This window comes from Electrona antarctica, assembly GCF_951216825.1.
Source record: "Electrona antarctica genome assembly, chromosome: 4".
Taxonomy (NCBI): domain Eukaryota; kingdom Metazoa; phylum Chordata; class Actinopteri; order Myctophiformes; family Myctophidae; genus Electrona; species Electrona antarctica.
The window spans coordinates 30,666,647-30,689,311 of NC_136809.1; the positions used below are offsets into that span (position 1 = coordinate 30,666,647).

Below are 22,665 nucleotides of genomic sequence, written 5' to 3' on the forward strand. Positions count from 1 at the left end.
TACCAAATGAGTGAATTATACTAGCTGCATGGTCACAGCTACAAATATTTATGTTAACAAGACATTTAATCATGTATGCATGAAATACAGTCTTACAATTCATGATGCGTTTGAACTAGCACGTACAGTAATTCAGGATTTACCCAGTTTGAGCTTGAACATTTTGGACCAACAGAACAGACTGACACAGTGGCTTTTACCAGCGGCATGGTTGCAGAGTCTACCTTTCTTGAATGGCGTGTCTGAATTTAAAGACACTGGAAACTTATCTGTTTTAAGAAAAATGATTAAAATGTTTATTTTGTGGTTGCTTTGCGATCCCAAAAATCCCACAAATGTTGGCTCAGGGGAGAAAACAGGGCTTTAACTTCAGTGACTGCAACAGTGTAAAGCTAAACTAATGCCTTATTATACTTGTGCCGAGTCACGCAACGAAAATAGCAGACCTACAAACTTACAATGTGCCGCGCTGTGATGCACTGTGAGCTTGTAGATCGGTGTGCAACTAAGTATAAACGACCCTTAAGTAAGCCTGTATTACAACACCATGAGTCAAGGTCAGAGTGGAGCAGGATGAAGATGAATGGATTAAACAGTTCTCCCATAAGCATCTTGTTGACTACAACTGTCATTCCACAACCCAGAGGAGACTCTGCTGGACCATAGACTGTTCTGGGTTCAGATTAGCACTGGTCCATAGCTCTAATGCATCAACGCATTAGAGCTATGGATCAGAGCTAGGTTCAGATCCAAAACTACATCTACAATCTTTTTGTCTTTAATTTTGTATGGTGTAGACTAGGTTGTTTCAAACAAGTTGCCTCATGCCAGATATGCCTACAGGTGATCACTCGTTTAAGATAATGTCACTCAAGTCAGAAAAATACGTTTGCCACCTTCATTTGCATTGGGAAAATAATGTCACACCATAGGCAGGTTTGTCACTTGAGGAAAAAACAAGTGCTAGTGGTAGTTTAAATAACTTTCTCGCAGTGTGGGTCTATAGACAGGAGTTGGAAACCAGAGCTAAAACAAAAGCCTTGCCTTTTAATTAGCTTTCCTTCACTCAGAGAAACTTGGAGAGTTCCCAGGGGGCTGTCATTTAAAGGGCTGAGTGCCGACATCCCCTCCTGCCAATTCAGATAAAAAGAAAAGTCATCTGTTCAAGCGATTTACTCTTCAGCTCGTCCTCATTCTCAGGGCCCTTTGGCATTTGGTGAGCGATCCATCTTCATGTGAGGAGACCGATGGCACAAGTCGTTTGCCAGGTTAACGAGGGGGGGATTTTCGGCAAATGTATCAAAAGACTCATGTGCACAACAACACTTGGCTGACGCTTATCAATGTGTTTCTTTGTTTACCGACAAGAGCACGGATAGGAAGAAAGCGCTTCGCCTAGATTGCACGTAACGTGAGTGTTTTTGTCTAACTTTGCAAGACACCCTAGCTTGCAAGCAAAGGCACACTATCACTCCGTAAGCAACCCTAAAAGCAAATGTTTCTACAGCAGTCTACTTCGATAACATTTTGCATGCGGTTGGCTGGCTTTATATGGGATGATGTGGTTTGAACTGGACAATGAATGTTAAATAACAAGCAATTGAATGTTAAATTAACCGTATTAGGGATCAGGATCTCATCACTGAACTGAAAGCATTTATAGTTCATGAATGGACGAGGGAAGCGAAGCCGTTCAACACCTTTAAAAGTTGCTGTTGACAGTAGTCTTTACTCGACGACTCTAAGCGCTCTAAACCAACATAAGTACGTGATTTTCAGTTGTTCCATTACTAACACAGTACACTAACACTCAAGACGCTTCACTCGCCATACAGCTCCCATTGGTAACACACAACCAACAGTGAGTTTTTCACGGGATTACAAGCAGTTGAAGCAACATCAGTGCAACAATAAAGTTATTAGTTCTGAAGAATTGTCTTACCTCAGACAGCACAGGGGATGTCAATTTCCAGTGAATCTCCTTTAACAGTACTGCTCCAGTGATAGTTAAAATCCTTACTTCTTTATCAGTGGTTGGTTACAAAAAGCAGTGAATACGTACGACGCTCTGGAAAAACTCCGCTTGACTCCGCTCTGAGTTGCCTTTGCTTTGCTTTGAGTGCCAGCGAGCAGTTGCTGGTGTTACTCCGAAAGTAGTGACCCGTCGAATTCTGTGGCCACAGAGGCCACTGTTTTGCAGTAAACATAACGATATATTTTTTGTTGTTTTGGAAACTATTTAATTTATGAATGTTTATTTATTTGGGGTATATATGATTATATAGGCGTTTTATCGCTCCCCGTTTGCAAGGCCCCTTAATTAGCCTATTTTGTAAACTGCAAACTAGTGCCATTACTATGCTACATCTTTCGATAGGTTCCTAATTATGTGTAACAAGAACGAAATTCCACCTCTTCCACAGTTATTTCAGTGAAAGACGTACAAATGAACCGAATTCTATTTTTACCAGTGATTTTAGCTTGTTCTTAATTCATTGTTGGAAATATAGCCAAGACTATCTAAGAAAAGCAGACCAATCTCAAATTCACTGTGAATGAAATTGACTGTCTCTAGGGCAGGCAATACTACAAATGACAGTCTTGCTCTGGATTCAGATCTCTCAGACTCCAAACAACAAACATCATTGGTATCAACAAGAGTTGATGTTATACTGCCCCCTAGCCACACTATGTGGAATGAACTCGGTGGTTAAATATCGTACTTTTACTACACTACAATGATATGAAAACGTAGCCTACTTATTACTTACTTATACTAGCTACTTTGTAGATTTTAACTTTAGATTGTGTGTGTGTGTGTGTGTGTGTGTGTGTGTGTGTGTGTGTGTGTGTGTGTGTGTGTGTGTGTGTGTGTGTGTGTGTGTGTGTGTGTGTGTGTGTGTGTGTGTGTGTGTGTGTGAGAGAGAGAGAGAGAGTGAGACATGGGCACTTATACATTTTCCCTCTACACCAAATATTTTTGCTATAGCCAATCTACATAGTTAAGCTCATATATGGAAGCCAAGGTATTGTGCATTTTATGACTAAAGCATGAAACTTTCAGCATATCATCTACACACCCCAAGGTTTGATTTCAGACGTGGAAACACTTTCTGACTGACCTCCTGGTGACCTTGAGGAGTCATTGACCTCAGAATTGCATTTTTGCACGTTTTGCTCCATTAGTCTCCACTATAATAATTTATGTTTGTTAAATTGAAGTTCATGTCAACTTTTATGATATAAATGATATGACATTGTTATAACATTAAAAACATCTAGAGAAAGAGAGAAAATAAAGAAAAACATCATTGGTAAGTACTAATGCAGCATACAACTCCAAAAAGGACTGTACTGTATGAATTGGTATAAGAAATTGGAAATGGTCAAAGCCAAGAAAGCAGGAGCATGTGGCAGCTAACAAAATGACAAGAACCACAGAACAGATAGTTGTCGTCAATTTAACATTATTGTATTGGTCTTTATTTTTTTAATGAAGTTAGGGAAGAAAAAATGACAGAAAGACTTGATTGATGAGTTTGTTTGGTTTTTATATCCAATATCGTTACAGGGGCAAAGCAGTGGTGGCCATTTTCTGGTTCCATCCATCCAGACCCCATCCATTTTTCCCATATAGAGATTTCCAAACAATATTTATATCAATTATTCTAAGCCTATAGAATCAAGCCATCCAGGATCCTGGTAATGTGGCGCAGCCAGAAATGCGATTCTAGATGGGCCTCGCTATGGCTAGGTGGGCCGGTACAGGTGACAAACTCTGCTCACTCACTGTCACTTTGAATAAGAGCATGCGTTAAATTACTCAAATATATATCCAACATTTGCCATTTTCATTTAGCATGTTTTATTTATTTTTTATTTATTGTTTAAAGAACAAATAAGTAGCAAATTCATTCCTTTAGCGATATGTCCACAAAGAAATATATAGAGCAAGTATAAAAAAAATAATCACACCACCAATACTGCAGATCATAAAGTGACATCAGAAAATTTGCACTCCAATTTGGAGGGCAGATCTCTGCAAGGCTGGGTTGCCTACCCAAGGCTGTGTCCGTCATGGGGCAATCTGGGAACCCATTTGTTTAAAAAAAAATCACACCCGTGTGAAGTGAGGGGTGCTCTTATCATCGTACATCATCATACATCATCTCATCTCATTCTGGCCAATCACAATTTGCGTCCTCACCTTCATCATCAATGTTTGAGTTATGCAATGTTTGTGTTTACACAAACACTTAAAATTGTCCATTCATTGTCAAAGGCATTTTAATGTTTGTGTAGGACAAACTATGTGCACACACACACCAAAAGCTGGACATAGGAGGGGCTAAAAAAAAGAAAGAAAAACAAATGTTGTGGGGTGCAGCCATCAGGACATGAGGAAGCTACAGTACAGGGGGAAATAGAGTTTATATGACAGAGAGACAGACGGGCAGACTGACTCACAGGGGTGAAAACATAATCTAACACAATACTATTTTATGTTGAGATACTGGTTTTAAAGGTAGTGTAAGTGATTTTCTTTAGTTAAAATAAGTGTTTAAAAGATCTATATTGTGATTGTACTCATTGCTATATAGTGTTTGTTGCAGTAACAGGAGTCTCCATGTCTCTCCAGCTTTTTATTGCATTTTCAGAAACCAAAACTGAAACTAGGACACCAATTTTATCCAATTAGGATAGAGAACGCAGTCAGGGCACAGATTAAACAAGTGTAAAAGTGAGAACACAAACAAATTAGCAGACAAAATTAGAACTGGAACAATATAAAAATGTAAGCTCATAAATAGCTATTCTCTCCTGATTGGCTGAAATTGAAATGAAAATGAAAAGAGATTTGTAGGCAAACTTGGCTGCCATCTAGTGGAACACAAGAGCCAGTGCCCTGGTGCCTTCAAGTTCTCACACATTAAATCCTTTAGTTTAATGGTCATGTCTATGTGTACAACAGGGGGGGTGGTCAGCTAAATGCCCAAACCCTCACAAGTTGTTTTGAGTAGGCTATGGTGTGTATAATGTAACCTGTGGTGGTCAAACAACCACTGGAAGGCAACTATACAGAGTACATACTGTGACACTCATATACATATGCTGAGTCTTTAGCCATTTCAACACACAGGGATTACCAGCCTAATGACAGAAAGACTATTAACTACTACTAAGAATATTTTCATTTTGCATTCTCTGGATACAGGTCAGGGAGCCCTCTCCCGGTCTACCGCATTCCAGATGTCCTCTAATTCATCCTCCACCTCTTCAAACTGCCAGTGGTCTGGATGAACAGGATGTAATCCCTTCACTGACACTTGGCTGTGTGGGGTCTCCTTTCCTGCTGCCATCCTGGGGGCTGAATCATACGAGCACACAGCACAGTTTTCCTCTGAGCAGACCACAACACGACTGGCTCTTCCCAAGCCCGGACCCTGCAACTTCAATGGTGCAGGGGAATGACCCTCCTTCACTGATTGGGTGATGAGACAAGTTTGGCGAGCGAGTGGCTGCTGCTGCTTAGGAGAGCAATAGATATGATCTTTGAGGTCACAAATCTTTGTATGAACACTTAAACATTTGTGACGAGTGTGTACATTTTTGGTGCAAGTGTTTTCAGGTGCAGACTGAGTGCATTGGGCAGGCTCAGTGCTTTGCCTTCGCACAAATAAAGTACCTTCTTGTGTGCTAACTTCTTCTTCAACTTCTTCACTGAATCCATGGATGTGAAAGGAGCTTGACTGATGCAAGGCAGGGCCAGCCTCTGGCTGGCTACAATGATTGCAATCTTTCTCCAGAGGGGAAGGATAGATAGAGACACAATTTGAGACACTGTCCTGTGGATTGGCCATATCATCTTCCTCCGAAATCCTGCTCTCTGCTTTTAAACCCAAGGTCTTTGTGATAACTTTAGATGGCATTTTGGCATGATCGCTTTGACCTGGAGGTCTTTGTAGAGTAGCTGAGAGACCATTTGTACTGACGAAGTCCTCAGCTCTATCTATGGGCTTTCTTCCAATGTTAAGGTCTTTGGAGGTGATGCGAGAGATGCCCTCCCAGTTTGTGGGCAAGTCGAAGCTTAGCGTTGACCCCAGAGGGATGCTGTACGGGGTCTTCTCTGAATCACCGATCGTCCCTGGGGACTTCATGGAGTCCCCTTGTATGGTACAAATATTAGCTAAAATATCATCTTCTGCCCTTGTCACCAGTGAATTATTTTTTATGTACAGCTGGAGCTCTGTGTTTACTGGGCTGGTAGGTGAGATCTTCCCACTTGTCTTTAGAGGCCAGGTGTTGGCTCTATGTGACACAGCAGCTCCTCCCTCTATGCAGTCCACTTCAGGCAGGCCAGTCACTGTATGCCGGTGGATGGACTTCTTCCTCTTCTTGGCTGTGGGCTTCACATTTAAAGTGGAGAAGGAGTTGGTGGCTGGAGATGTAGGGAGGAGCACAGTGCTGACTTTGGGTAGGAAAGTGGTGGCGGCGGTAGACATTGTAGGTGGGTTGGATTGTGTCGTGGCACATGTGTTTTCCAATGTACCGTCTTTGCAATCAGGGCTCTCTTTGTTTCCATCGGTGACATGTAAATACGTACTGACCTGTTAAATGGAAAATGGAATATGTAAAAATGGAAGCAGTGAGCACTTATACACAGTAGATATGTAGATATTCACTGAGGAACTGCTGTGAATCTTCAGTTCATCTCAAATCTTCAAGTAATGAGCTTACATGCACTATTGTATACTAATACACAATAATCTTATGCACATGCCCCAAACAAACCAGTGAGCAAGTTATTTACCTGTTATATATAATGTACTGTATAGACTGTTGTATAGACTTAAACAGTACCCAACATTGAGCATAAATAAATGTGTGACTAAATGGGCACCAACCCTGTGTACAGGCTCTGGCGATATCGGCTGTTCATCAGGCCTCTGGGCCTGGCTTCCCTCAGGCTGCTGTGGGTCAAGGGTTAGAATGACACTGATGCTCCCCCCCAGCGGCGTCACTGTGGTACAGGGCTCCTCCAGGACAATACTGGGAGAAATGGTTGACTCATCAGAAGGGTCTCGTTGGACAATGAATGCCAGTTTGCTGTTCTTTGCTCCCTGAAAAGCAGTATCTTCTGTCGGTTCTGCATGAGGTCCTTGGAGCTGGATGGCTGATGGCGCCTGTGTGTGCTCCGGACGGAAACTTCCTAAAGGTTCCATCGACACTGATGGTGTAGGCTGAACCTGTGAAGAAGGAGCATCATTCTTTTTTTTCTTTTCTATTTTTTTTTTTTCATTTCTTTTTTGTGGACTATATATGTACTGATAACCAGAACCCACTTATATGTGCACCAGTATCTCCTACCTGTGGCCCTCCGCCTTGTGTAGGTGCTACTTTATGTTGATGATCAGACTCCTGTGTTAAAGCTGGCTTTCGCTGACCCAGCAAGGCTTTTTGTGCCTTCCAGTGGACCATAATCCATCCCAGCATGCTTTGCAATTCCTCAGTTCTTTCTTTTATCTGTGGAGAGAGGAGAGGTTTGTTTTGTGTGTGTGACTCAAAGACACTTCTGCTTTCCCTCTACTGTACGTACAGTATGGGTCAGAGGTCATGGTCAACACAGAGCATGCAGCGGGTTGTGATTATTTACTTTGCTCAAGGACACTTTGGCAGAGTCAAAACTAGTGGCCATTTAGGATCATGCCCCAGACATTGCTTACAGGATAGTCAACCTAACTACAAAACCATCGTAGACAATAATGAAACATCATAATTAATACAAAGAAATCTCCACAAAAACAAATATATAAGTACATATTTCTCTGTTTGTGGAAGAACTTACGATGTCTGCAAGGTGATGTCGGTCTTTGACAATATTTTGTCCAGCTTCTACGAGTTGATCAAAGTCTTTAAACTTCTGCTGAATTCCAAGGTCCAGGTCAGAGAACTCAGTTGATTCTGCTTGTCTCAGCTTCTGCATTGAAACTTCAGAGAAAATGGATGCTCTGGTTTCTTCAGCCCAGGAGCTGGAAAGGAAACAGTGGTAAACGTGGAGCATCTTGTGAAGAGTGACAAGTTAAGTTCAGAGTGACAAGTTAATTTCCAATTCCATACACTTTTACTTTGAACAAAAATGTATTCCTAATGTTTATTATTCTATCTTTAACCCCTTCAATCTAGGACAGCATTTGTGCCATTTTTAGTTGTAGCTATACAATAACATATCAGAAAACAGTTAGGATTTAGAAAGCGACCGAAAACATCCACTATCCACTAAAAAGCTCTCTCTGAGTAGCTGTCACATTTTTCAAATGGCCCTATTGGAATAAACTATGTGCATGACATGGAATAATAACAGGTATGTGAAACAAGCAGATCACATTGTCACGCTTGACTTCCAAATAGATGATAATACTAAATGTACTGCATTTACAGTTTAATAATATAAAGTACATTATAGGACAAAACAAAGGTAAAACAAAAATATAAAAAGCACACTTGTGAGAAGTGAGGGGCGCTCTTATCATTATACCAGAGCCATAGAGTAAGACAGAGTTACGACAACTCCGTTCACTTCATGGGGCCAGTCCAATGGCTCTTCTACATAGACTTCTATTGGTTTGTCCCCAATTAAAGGCTTCAAACGGGGACCGGAAGTTTACAGAATGGAGTCTGGCCTTGTACATGAACCACGTGACCAGGCTGTTTTCTGCCCCCTCAATGTCGTAACTCTGTCTTACTCTATGGCTCTGCATCATACATCATCACATTCCTTTCTCAGCCAATCAAATCATCACATTCCGTGCAAAGTACAAACACACACACAAAGCTGTGCATAGGAGGGGCTAGTGCCCCTCAAAAATAAATGAAGGTGAGATGACAAAAAAAGGATAATAAAGAAATCCTTTGTAACAGCAAATAGTGGAATGACTCACATCATGGCCAGATAGGCCCTCAGAAAGTGCTGCAGTTGTTTGAACTGTTGTAGTGAGAACCGGTTCTCTGCCAAACTACACCCTAATTCCTCCCATGCCTGCAGGGTGGACCGTGCCTCTTTCAGAAAACGGACCTCTTCAGGAGACAAAGCCTGGAGGCTGCAGGACTGCTTCTGTATCTGTACCTCCACCTCCTGCACATCCTCTCTCATCATCTCCTGCTCCATCTAAAAGCCATACAACAGAACCATATCACACCAATCCTTTTTATGCCCCCAGCATATGCCGCAATTATCCCCTGTCTTATTAAGTTAGAGTAAGCGCTGACTTGACAGGATTGCTGGGCTGGATGATAGAGGAAACGGGGGTGAGGACCCCCTTGAAAATGATGCATCTCAAGGAGCTTATCCTCCAAAGACATTTCAAATGAATAAATAGAAGGTGAATGCAGGTTTATCATTTGGATAGTCAAGTAGGAACATCCCACAATGCAACAATACATTCCTGACTTGCTCAACACCAAGCCAGTCTACTCTGAACTAAGCATAGACTATCACTGTTACAGAACACACTAGTTCAAGATACTATACTGTGCATCATTCTTTTTACTACAAAGCAAATACTCCTGAATAATTATCTTGAATATTTCCTGCTGAGCTCACTTCCTTTCTTGAAATAAACAAGCGAGATGTCAGAGTACAGGAAGCACAAGAGGGAAGGCTCTGATAGGAGTCTATCAAAGGCTAGCAAGGGTTCATGCAGTTCTAAAGACAAGCATCTTTATCACTTGAATCCCAGCATCCATATTCCGGGGGGAACATTCGCCAAACATAGCAGATCAATACAACGCTTGTGTTGCGACATGTTAGGTCCAGTAAGTCAAACGGGCTTAGGTGGTTATTCACTTAACTACCTGCAAGCAACATAGATTTCATAGTTTCATCAGAGAAACTTCCACCAAGCTGGATGAAACCTAGGATTAAAGGTGGGGAGAAAAGTATTGTTTTGTTGATGAAAAGCTCCTCTATAGTTCATTTAGTCACACCTCTAGTTTGTCTTGCTGTTCTTGTAGTCCGTCGAGGTCAGAGTTTGCCGGGTCACACCTGGACACCAGTTCAGTTTCTAAGTCCAGTATGTCCATGCTGAGCTCAGCACATCTGGACAGGAGTTGGTTGATCTTCAGGATCAGAGTGGAATCCTGGGAGAAGAGACATTATTGGTAACATTTGGTGGACCTCCAAAATGTATTAGATTTTCATCACGTTTTTGGACTCTACACAATTGCTGAGATGCAGAACCCCTTATTAAAGTTGCAATAATAAACTGACAAAGTTAAAGTTTTCAATGTTCAAAAGGCTTGAGGGATGTGAGGATAGGAATGTTTTGTTTTTGGAATGTTTGAAAACATATTGACACAGATAAAATTAATTACAGATATGGCAAAACATGAATAATAATAATAATAATAATAATAATAATAATAATAATAATAATAATAATAATAATAAATACATGGTTTGGTTTTATTGACTGAATACTTTATTAGTCAAAAATGCAAATTTGCCATACAAGGATAACACAAAAGTCCTGGTGATGTTTTTGGTGAATATTAACTGTTTACATGTTGACATACTACTGCTTGTTAGATTTGTTTCCTCTATATTTTAATGACCAAATCATTATATTATTATAGAATAAATATATAGCATTATGGATGTGAACACTTGGTAAATGCTTACTCTTAGTCTTACATAACAAGGTCTATATCCAGGTCTCATTGACTTGACCTCTTCCTGTGTCATACTGACTGTTTCAGGACAGTTGAAGCTCACCCGGTGCTGAGTCGGGGCTATCATGGAAACGTTGTCTTCCAGCCATGATTGAGTCTTTGAGAACAACGAACCAGAGGAAAGATAACACTGTGTTAATAACCATGACAGGAAACATTGTGGTCCGAAAAGGCCACAGTGGCTGGAAAACTACACAATTAAAGTCAACAAGCCAATTACAATGTGTTTTATAGAAGCAGTATATAAAAGACAGTATACAGAAGAAAACAAATAAATGATAGAACAAAAGTACAAAATACAGTAAAACAAGGTAACAAGGTTAAAACATGCAGTTAATGCCATGCAAGATAAAAATCTGTGTTGGGGATTGTTTTGTATATAATGACAACTGGATTAAAACAAAACAAAACAAAAACAATATGTGACAGTGGGCAGAGCTTGTACCTTAGCAGCAGATGATTTGGATTCCTGCAGTGCAGCATCAAGTTGAGCATGACGTTCAGCGGGACTATTTAAATGATCTGCTTTTTCATTTCTGTAAAAGAAACATGTACAGTATAGTATACTATTAAACTCTGTCAGGGGATGGATGGATGGATGGATGGATGGATGGATGGATGGATAGATGGATAGATGGATAGATGGATAGATGGATAGATGGATAGATGGATAGATGGATAGATGGATAGATAGATAGATAGATGTGGAAGTGTTCTTGAACAAGACACTGAACTCCAGTCAGTAATTCATACAGTACAAATGTAGTTAAGACCAAAAACAGAATGAAACCAGTCTACACATATAGAATGTGTAGACCAGGGGTGCCCACACATTTATGACGTGAGATCTACTTTCAAAATGACCAGCTCAACAAGATACTGTATACCCACTGAAAAAATAAGTGTACCATTGCTGAAAATAATTTAAATATATAATGTACCTGGGGGGACTTTGGAATAGGGAGGGGGGAGAAATTATGACAGGCAGTTTCTGCTGTTCCCCCGTATTTAACTTAAACGCCCAATGCATTCTCAATGGCAATAGCACAAACTTTGCCATGCTACTAGTCCTACATACTTACACCTAGAAACCCCATTCAAACCTATTTAGGTTCATCTTAAGGTGGACATGTTTGCCTGAAAAGAAATCTTTGAAATGTTTCATAGTTTTAGAAATATAGTGCTTTCAAATTTGAGAAATTCACAATGGGGCTCAATGGCAGATATTGGCACGTCAAAAAAGCACTTTCACCTAGAAACTCCATTCACACTTTTTATAATTCAGCTTACTGTGGAGACACATGCTGGAACTTTTTACTTTGAAATGATTTGTAGTTTCGGAGTTATTTAACTTAAACGCCCAATGCATTCTCAATGGCAATAGCACAAACTTTGGCATGCTACTAGTCCTACATACTTACAACTAGAAACCCCATTCAAACCTATTTAGGTTCATCTTACGGTGGACATGTTTGCCTGTAAAGAAATCTTTGAAATGTTTCATAGTTTTAGAAATATATAGTGCAAGGACACTTCGACACCAACTCTGGGGGAGCCCGGGTTCGAACTGGCAACCTTGCAGTTACCATCCAGCCACTCTACCCCCTGAGCCACCGCCACCCTGTTTTGGTTTGGTTTTACTATAGTTTATGACAGAATGGAGAGAGAAAGCTAAATTCATTGACAAAGTACATTTGGAATTTGTCACCCATCCTACACACCCTATAGACTGTAGATGTATCAATTGTGGTCCAATTTCAATTGTGGTCCAACAAAACAAAAACACTGTCATGTCTGTCGTCGTGTCATCTATGTATGATTGTTTTTCTAAAAGCATGACATGTCCCTACGTGTCTTTGGGAATGTGAGTCAGAACAACAGGATGTACATTAGCTAATGTTATGCTAGGTAACCGCCGTGACCTCGACAGGCAGACAAGACAGAGGCCTTTGTCTCTCGGGTGACGGGCGGCTGGCAGGGTTCTAGAGCATGATGTCATCTCACTGTGAGGAGGTGAGCTCATGGTTTCAGGAAGAGGTTCAGTTGTTTTGAAGGAGAGATAAAAGAGGGAGGAGACAAAATGGGAGGTCTTGGAACCAAGAGGCCAAGACAATGCTTGAGGTTTATTTTAATTGGCTTGGGTTGTCCTACTTGTCTTCTACATGTTTTACCTGCTTTCATTTTGTTATGTCATCTACTACGAAAATCAGTTGCGCCTTTACTTGTCAGGTTGATTTTGTATCTTTTTAGATGAGATATTCTTCCAAGGTGCCGCTTGATTTATGCACTATGCAGATATGTTTTCTTTTAATATTTGAACAGATTTACTTTAGTATTTGGTATCCAAAAGAAAAAGGAAATCCATTTAATTGAAATGGTTTTGGAATTTTGTTCTCTTAACAGTTTAATTACAGCTGACACTGCTTATGCAATATAGACCAAGCAGTTCAGTCTTGGTCAAGGACATTTCATTGGAACATGTGTGCCTGTTTCAGAGATCGAACTTTTGTGTGTGACCATACAGGATGGTATCCCTATCATTCTGCAATTCCACTGCCAACTCCCTTACATTATTTACACATTACTCAAACCACTATTCAACCAACCATTGCATTAAGCATCTCTGCAGCTGGCTTTATCTCAACATTAATTAGGAATATGACTCAAACAATCCAAGGAGAGATGAGCCCCATAGGAACGGAACTGACCCAATCTGTTCTAAAGCTGTAGTCATCTCACACATGCATGTCATACCACACTTCTGAGTAAGATACACTTCTCACTGGACCATACCACGATTCTAAGTAAGATACACATCTGGTGGAGAAATTAGGAGCTATATATATTATCACAGGAAGTCCTTTCAAGAGAACAACGTATTGCTTACTGCTGTTGGGTAAAACCTGCTACCCCATGTATGATTTTGGCATCATTGAGAATAAACAAGCACTCTGTTGTTTGCTGAAAAACACATTATTTGAATATCCAGGGTTTTTGTCATGTGTAAATATTTTCTTGGCTAAAGCTTTCACAAAACATACATGATATTATCAGTATATTCAATTTGCTGATAATAGCATATGTTTGACTCAGTCAGGCAGCTGGCAGCTCAGCCATTACACATTTTAGAGAGAATGTCAGGAATTAGCTTCCCTCATATCAGTGTCATGTTGTTTATCTTAAATTTGCACTGAAAAGAAACTCCCAAGCTTAATAGGGCAAAACTAATCTCAAAATCGACTTCAGTTGCTATTAAAGGTCTCTTCTGGGCAAAAACACTTTGTTACATAAGAGCCAGCACTCTGTTGTTTTATTCGCAGGCAGTGTTTCCATGATTAATTTGGTATAATTATCCTTTTCATCTAGAGGTTTGTTTTCCATAAGTTCATGGGGATTGTTTTAGTGATGTCAGCTTTTGGGGACCGAGTGTTGGATATGAAGTCATAATTCAACCATGCTTTGATCCTTTGCCCAAGCAGGGTGTTGCCAAACACTCAACAGAGCATGCCCAGAGAAATACTCCGCTAGCTGCATATCACACAACACTCAATATAAGTATAGCCTGGCTGAGTACATTTAGTTTAGTGAAGCTAAGTTCTTAGCACTTTAATTAAATGCCTATTGCAGTATTGGTATTTCCTCAATACACAATCTTGTTATGATTATGGTAATAATAGGGTGTGGGCACTATGGCTCTGGTCACAGTAGTAGTCCTTACTATTGGTTGCTTGAAACAGCAAGGTTGTTTTTCTAGGAACTGAAGCTTATTCTACTGTTGTACGTGTTAAGAAATATTTCCCTATAGGTTATGTAATTGATTCTTTATGATCTTTATATAGTTTGTTAACACCACCCCAGATAGACTATTTTGTTTCATCGTCGATGACCAGGCCTTGAACAAACTCCAAAGACCATTGAATATTCTTGAGAATACAATGAATGTATTTATTTTACAGTAACTAGCTGCTGTGAGACGGATACAGTACTGTATGTACCTGCTGTGGTTCTGCAGAATGATCCAGCTCCCCTGGACCTCGGCCTGTTTCTGTGTCACTCTTGCTGCCAGGGTGGGATGAAGGTCTGACAGACGTAATGCAGTCTCTTCCAACATCTGGAAAGAGCATGGACCAGGGTGTGTGTGAGAGAGAAAGAGAAACTGCACTTGTGGCTGTTTGTGTTTATTGGGGTGGCAGTGTATTGTGTGTGTGTGTGTGTGTGTGTGTGTGTGTGTGTGTGTGTGTGTGTGTGTGTGTGTGTGTGTGTGTGTGTGTGTGTTTGTGCGAGGGCAGAGATGAGGGTGTGTGTCTGTGAGCATGGAGCATAGTAGTGTGTGTGTGTGTGTGTGTGTGTGTGTGTGTGTGTGTGTGTGTGTGTGTGTGTGTGTGTGTGTGTGTGTGTGTGTGTGTGTGTGTGTGTGTGTGTGTGTTTGTGTGTGCACACTTGCGTGTGTGTGTGTGTGTGTGTGTGTGTGTGTGTGTGTGTGTGTGTGTGTGTGTGTGTGTGTGCGTACGTGTTTCTTTATGCATGTGCATGTACGTGCGTGCGTGCGTCTGTATGCATGCCCGCATGTACGTGTGTGTGGGGGGGGGGGGGTTGCAATGGAGGGAAATGACACAACTTAACTGCAGCAGGTTTACAAGCTTCAAGAGACCCACTCACTTCAAAACTAGACCAAGGACAGATGGAGGCATTACATAACAACCACGATGTGTGGAATGTACAAAGAAAGAAAGAAAGAAAGAAGAAAGAAAGAAAGAAAGAAAGAAAGAAAGAAAGAAAGAAAGAAAGAAAGAAAGAAAGAAAGAAAGAAAAGGATCGGTAACAGAATAAGTTAAATACAAAAAGTATAGTGTAGAATAAAGATGTAGGACTTACTGCTATCTGAAAGGCAATCTCCTGAATGTCAGGTAACTCCTTGCTTCTCAGCTTAGCTGATCCAGTGAGGACACTACTCTAGAAAATTCAAAGGTTACAGAGATTGTCCTAAAATGTTATGTACACAATGTCCGACGCAATTTATTTTTCCATGTAAACAAAACAAAATACCCCTAATAATAATATCGTGAATTAATGATGTATTATTAATTATTATTATTGTTATTATTATTATTACAATTGGTATTACTATTAGTATTGCCATTAGTATTATTATTCATACCTTCTTGTTGATGTTAGAAAGTATGGTGTCAGCTTGTTGGTAGAAGGACGACACGTCCAGAGCTAGCCTCACATCCTGCTGGTAGTTATTTAGCAGCCAGCGCAAACTACATGACACGTGCACACACACGCACGCACGCGCGCGCGCGCCGCGCGCGCACGCACGCACACACACACACACACACACACACACACACACACACACACACACACACACACACACACACACACACACACACACACACACACACACACACACACACACACACACACACACACACACACACACACACACACACACACACACACACACACACACACATCAGTACTCTTCTAATGTAGTCTATATTTCATTCTTTTGAATACAGTATTTGTATTGCAGGAGCGGTCAGAAGAGACCTACAGGTGCTCTGATGTCTTCTCCCCAACAGGACTCCTCAAGGTCAACTCCTCCTGCCCCTTCTCCTGTCTCAGGTCAGTGTCCAGTTGTCCATGATCTTCATCCTGAGTGGGATTCTATGCAGAAAACACACCATTGCATTAACCATTCAAATGATGGTCCATTTGACATCCAACTCCTTGTCATTGACATGGAATTTAAACAGCGGAAAACAAGAATATTAGTTAAGTTATATTTATGATCTGATTCTACAGGAATACCTTGATACCATGCCAGTGACTTATACAGAGAGCAGCATTTCTGGTTAGGAGATGTCCTATCATGCCATGATTGTATGAATCATGAGGTGGAGTTCTGACTGAATGAATGAGCTGTCCTTATTCAGCAGTCACGATGAAAAGGTTACAAAAGCCTATTCTCTCTGTTTTTGTAAGTATTGAGCTTTTTGCGCCTCATATTATGTACTTTGAGCCCCTCAGACTCTTTATTATTGTGTTGACTCAGACCTCCCCTTCTAGCTCTGCTGTGTGGCTCTAAAATGTCTAAGAGCACTTCATTGCACGAGCTGTGCGACTAAGAAGTATTATGTGATACTGTAGGTTGATTTCTTGCCCAGCCCACAGTCTTAATAGAAAAGGGTAGTATACCGCTTATTAGCAGTTACTGTATGGATATATTTTGATGACGGGAATTCTACACCCTAACCACATTTGCTCTTAAAAAGTAACTCCTGCTATTCAACTTTGCAGGGCAACATGGCCGGCCTTGCATTCTGTCCCAATGACCACATGCACCACAGAGACTTCCAGGACCTCTTACATCATGTAATGTGCAGCTGAGTCTGTGAGGCCGCCAGGTTCCTGTGTCTCCGGCGTTATCTGGAATCTGTTAGCTCTGCTTCTTATCACACACACACAAACGGCTGTTGTCAGCAACACATTATATACTATAGAGTAGACTGCTGCCTCATTCTGCTGTGGATATACTGTATGGACTGAACACAGGTGTCCGCATTGCTGTTATCCATCTCTTTAAATGTCACGAGGATCTCTCTTGGATGCAAGTACAATTCATAGTTGGGGGGGAGGGGGTATTCCCCTTCTTTTTTTTCTTCTGTTTTGTCTTTATTGTATATAATTTACATTTAGCTGTGACTCTAATTAACCAGCTTTCACTGTATTGCATCGTGTGAAGTTGTTTTGTCTCTGCAGTATATAATTAAGTATGTACTGAATATATGAATGTGTCAACATCTCTGCATCTATAAAATAGAGACAAAGACATACTTGTTTATTTAGTGGACTTGATCCAAGTTAGCAAAATTATGGACCAATAACATTATTTGGTTAGTAGCAAAAACACATATATTATACTTTACACAATGGGTTGTTACCATGTGATGTGCGTTTTCAATAAAGACATGAGCTAATGTGTCTTTTTTGAATCTCTGACCACTCAAACAAATGTGAAGGGGCTTCCAGGTACCATAGGGTTCTCCAGTGTAAAGCAGCAAGCCACTAGGGTTCCTTGAAGTACCCCTTCATAAAGGATTCATGAACTCTGACACCACTCCCATGAGGTCTTGTGCTTATTATTGGCTCCCCTTTTGTATCTCCAAACGAACCCTTAATGAACCCCCGTTTTTAGAGTGTGGAGTCTCCGCCTACCTCCTTGGGGCTAAGTTGAAGGGTGCGAGTGCCAAAAGGATGATCTCACCTCCAAATAACTGCTCCTCTGTTTGCTGCCCAAGTTCCTTTCTCTCTCTCTCGATCTCTCCCTCACCCCCTACTTCCCTCCCACCGCTGCCTGGCAGGCCTGGGTTAAATATAATTTACAAATAATTCATAGTGTTCTAACATGATTGAATAATCAGATCTTGATGTTCACCACAACAGGACAATAACCTGAGATAAGTTACCAATCCAGCGGTTCAATCAGTTAGGAGTTGTAAGTGATATTTTTTATTAAAACTAAATATTTGTTATAGGCGTGGGACGACCCAATACCCTAATGCTTAGGGCACGTGCTACAGTAGCTATAGTAAGTATATAGTAAGCAATCTAAGTGGGAACTTGCTTCCAGTTCGATTCCCAGGCCTGGTGGACCATTTGCTGCATGTCATCCCCTACTCTTTCTCCCAGTTTCCCGTCTCTGACTCTTTCTCTCTCACTGACTACTATCAATAAAGGCAGAATAAAGGCCCTCTCTGTCATAATGTTGATGATCGAAACTCTCTCTCTCTCTCTCTCCTCTCTCTCTCTCTCCTCTCTCTCTCTCTCTCTCTCTCTCTCTCTCTCTCTCTCTCTCTCTCTCTCTCTCTCTCTCTCTATATATATATATATATATATATATATATTTATATATATTTATTTATTTTTTAATCTCTGATTGTAACTTGCTAAATTGTAATTATTAAAAAAGGAGAGCGAGAGAGAGAGAGAGAGAGAGAGAGAGAGAGAGAGAAAGAGAGAGAGAGAGAGAGAACATGTCCAGGTCTTTGTGGTGCACACATGGAGCTGTAAGTGGAAAATAAATAAATACGGTAGACATGTGACTACATTTTGTTTTATTTTGTTTGTTCAATTACAGGGGTCTCCCCATCTTCCCAGCTCTTTAGTTTTACAGGACACCAATTTCAACCAGGAGTGAGAATTATTTATCAGATTACATTTTATAGTGTTCCAGTACCAATCGTGTCTACTCATGTTTTTGTTTCTAATTTTGTTGTTTAGCCTTTTTCATATGAGTTTGTTCTCTCTCTCTCTCTCTTCTCTCCTCTAATAATTAATTACATTAATAGTAACTAGAAAAATGTGCACAGGTTTCCGCCAGACCTGCCCAGGGCCTGAAAACTTTGTAAGGAAGTCATAGCCAGACACTTGGAATGGGCTCATAATATCTTGATCACAATACTTCAGAGATAATGTGTACCGATTTGTGTGAGCTTTGGACAAAGGTTGTAGGAGTTGTAGCAAAAGGTGTGTTTTAAAGAAAAAGCTAAATTATGGAAAATGCATTTGGCACAATTAGTCAGGATCCAAGGAATCCAGGGGACAGGATATTTTGATTGTGCGACCTACGGCTCAAATAAATGTGCTTTTAATTATGTAGCACTTTTTATCCAAAGCGCTGTATATAGATTGTGCAATCACACACACATTCACACACTGATCTGCTCATCAGGAACAATTAGGGGTTCAGAGTCAAGGACACTTCGACACTAACTCTGGGAGAGCCTGGGATCATCCGGCTGTTCTACCAGCCACTCTACACCCATGGCCAAAATGTGAAGGGCCCTGTTATAGTGCCATCATCATTGAAAAACTTGGGGCAGACTGGTTTTTACCAGTTGGACCGATCGGCATGAAACTGTGCACGCATACTCCTTGGCCTCCGTGCACAGTTTCATGCCGATCGGTCCAACGGTGCCAGAGATTAGCTGCTCACAGACGGACAGTCGGACACACGTACAGACAGGGGCGGAAAAATATCTCAGCCACGCCTTCGGACTGGCGGAGAGCCGAGACAATAAAGCAGAATGTCTTATAAACACTTTCGTCATGTCAACTCTATTTGGTCGTATATTGTCAAAATTGGTAAATTTCTCACGTTATTTTGAAAATAGCCAGTCAGTCTACAAGCTCACAATGCGATGTGACACGTTGTAAGCTTATACATTGTCTATTTCTACTATTACACAATTGACGTATTTAGCTATTGCATATACTGACTCACAAACAAATAAAGCCATAAGAATATCTGCAAATACCATTTCACCCAGTTTGTTTGTCTCCCATGCCCAAAACTTAATGACTATTGCTGGGGGCCAAGAAATCAATAACTGCTCATAAGCATTCTGAGCACACTATGGCTGTCTATTGTTTGAAGTCCTACATTAGTTTATAAGTCAAGCACAAGGTTTGCATTTTTAACAGTGTAATGATTCATGTTCATACGATTTGAAACACGAGTATTTCTGGGTTGTAGTTTACTAATTGATATGTGGAAGTTGGTGTTACACACAGATGTGGTACCTTGCTATTTTCAACGCCAAAACCCTTCAATTATCTATCTATGGTATCTGGAGTCTTTTCTGTGGACAGATTCAGCAGTAATTAACTTAAGGAGAGCCTTCTAGTGATTGGTGATGCACTGAACTGCCCAAACAAAAGCAACTGGGCCAGAAGTTAATCTGAGAAAACTTTCAATTGTATCTGGAAACAATCCAAGGGAGTCATAGCGACCCCAAATTTACTAAATCGTTGTTTCTGAGGTCAAATTAAAAAAAATTGTAAGTACATATTCGTGAAAATGAGACTGTATAGGCATGAGGCAGAGCCACAGTAACTTGCCAATTTGAATTCTATTAGTTATCTATCTATTGTAAACTGATGGTTTTGTATTTTGACAAATTACTGTCATTATATAGTTTACCATGACCTATTTACTATTATCTCATTTTAAGCAATCTCCATCCAATTCCATTTTAGAAATGATATTACATTTAATTTGCTATTTCAATTTTAAATTAAAGCCAATGAAATACATTTCTCATTCCATATAGTGACAATTCAATTTGAATGGACTAGTATTTATGTTTCTTGGTTTGACACAGCTATGAAAGACACAATAGCCAATGAGATTAATTGAAACACAACTAGTTGCATGTACCTACCTTACAGTGTGAGTTGCTCCTCTTAACGAATTCTTCCTCTCCTGGTACCAGCTGTGACAACGGATGGATGCTGTTTTCCTTGTCTGTTGTTTTGTCCAGGACCCCAGTAGTATCATAGTCCCTGGATGTCGTGGCAACAGCTTCAGTGTTACTGCAGATGGCTATCTTCTTGATGGAGCGAGAGGAAACGGTGGGGGACATGGAGTTTCTGTCTTCTGTCTCATCATCGTCCATCACCTGACTATTTACCTGTTCGGCCACATCATGGGCATCAGTGATATCAGGACAACTAGTCTCGGTATGGCTCTGGCTGGCAGCAACAGATTGTTGTTCGTCCAAGTTGCTCTGTTGTTCCGAGTTATTCGAGGCAGACTTTGGTAAATATAAGTCCACAATGTCACAACATTTGTGCTCAGTGGGGACAGAAAGTCTGGTCCCAATGGTAAACGGTTGGACTTTCCTAACAACTCCGCCTGACATGGTGAGGCTTTCTCCTGGAGATTTGTTTTCAAGCCAACATCACAGACACAGAGGGAACACAAGATGATAACAGATCTGATGAAACAATATTAATAACAGAATATAATTTGTCTGTTTAAAAATTTCAAGCTTGAAAGTAAAAATAAATCTCTTCACTGTTTTGTCTTGTAAGAAATCCTAACTTGGCCTGCAAAAAGGAAACAAGTGTCCTTGCGCCTTCCGCTACGCGTGAGGAACAGCATGTGTCTTGCACTCCCAGCTGCTTGTGCCGTGTCAAGGAAACTGATGGAAGGAGAGAAGAAGAGTAGAAAAAGAGGAGTGCCTCATGAGTAGACAAGCCACAGCCAAGCAGAAGTGTCTGGCAGCCTGCCTGAAAAGAAAGGGGGGAAAAATGTGGAGAGAAAGTGAAATGTGAAGGGGAGGGGGTCATTATAGAGGGATGAGGTCATCCTTTTCTTTCAAGGGGAGGGAGGCTCAGAGGCTGTAAAAAACACATCCTCTCCAAAAACAAGCGGCTGCATACAGTCAATGGAGTTGACTCAACTTATATAGGCACGCTCAGTATTTCTTATGATATCTACAGTATATCTATCCCATATCTGCCCTTTTCTACTGAACAGATAAGTATAGCCATGCTCTAGTGAACATGAACACTACATAGCTCTGTGTGGCTTCCCATCTATCTCTCTGTCACTGTCCAAACATTTACCTTGGTAACGTGTAACACATTTACTTACTTACTAAGGCATCGAGCCACAGTTGATTTGAACCAGGTGTGATGTGATCTCAGTAACAACAATAGGCTACAGGCTTGTTTCAGGCTACTGTGATGGGCCCCATGTAAATACTGTATAATTGAAGCCCTGCACTATCCTTTGGGCAGAGGCGGTTTATGAGAGAAAGGGCCCCTGGGTACAGACAGACTTGTAAATGGTAAATGGTGCATTTATCCAAAACGCTTTACAATGTGCATCCATAGTTCCCCCCCCACACACACACACACACACACACACACACACACACACACACACACACACACACACAGACAGTGGAGTAAACCATGCAAGGCATCAGCCTGCTCATCGGGAGCACAGTTCAGCATCTAGCACAAAAACACTTCGGCACTTTAACTCAGGGGAGACGGGGATCAAACGGTAACCTCTCTGCCCCCCCGGCAGGCACACTGTCACAGTCAACACCACAATAAGTCTTTTCAACTGCAAGT

General features: G+C 40.8%; 2 protein-coding genes across 3 annotated transcripts in view; both read right to left on the minus strand.

Moving 5' to 3' along the window:
• The window catches only part of sipa1l2 (signal-induced proliferation-associated 1 like 2), a 94,571-nt gene extending 92,414 nt beyond the window's left edge, over positions 1–2,157 (minus strand). The window contains exon 1 of the mRNA XM_079499964.1: positions 1,943–2,157. The gene's annotated coding sequence lies outside the window, so the exon portion shown is untranslated. The remainder of the gene's footprint in view (positions 1–1,942) is intronic.
• Positions 2,158–3,704: 1,547 nt separating this feature from the next.
• On the minus strand, positions 3,705–21,712 carry LOC306921788 (uncharacterized protein). 2 transcript variants are annotated; one of them, XM_079499088.1, is made up of 13 exons: positions 20,961–21,712; positions 16,289–16,401; positions 15,887–15,992; positions 15,604–15,681; positions 14,724–14,839; positions 11,174–11,264; positions 10,691–10,825; positions 9,985–10,137; positions 8,940–9,166; positions 7,847–8,030; positions 7,369–7,524; positions 6,906–7,247; positions 3,705–6,608 (listed from the first exon to the last, which is right to left on the minus strand). In XM_079499088.1, the coding sequence occupies exons 1-13, from the start codon at positions 21,438–21,440 to the stop codon at positions 5,217–5,219; spliced, it is 3,573 nt and encodes a 1,190-aa protein (XP_079355214.1). In that variant the 5' UTR covers positions 21,441–21,712; the 3' UTR covers positions 3,705–5,216. The 2 variants fall into 2 exon arrangements, with proteins under 2 accessions (XP_079355214.1, XP_079355213.1); XM_079499087.1 differs by having other exon boundaries at positions 10,679–10,825.
• Positions 21,713–22,665: the final 953 nt, after the last annotated feature.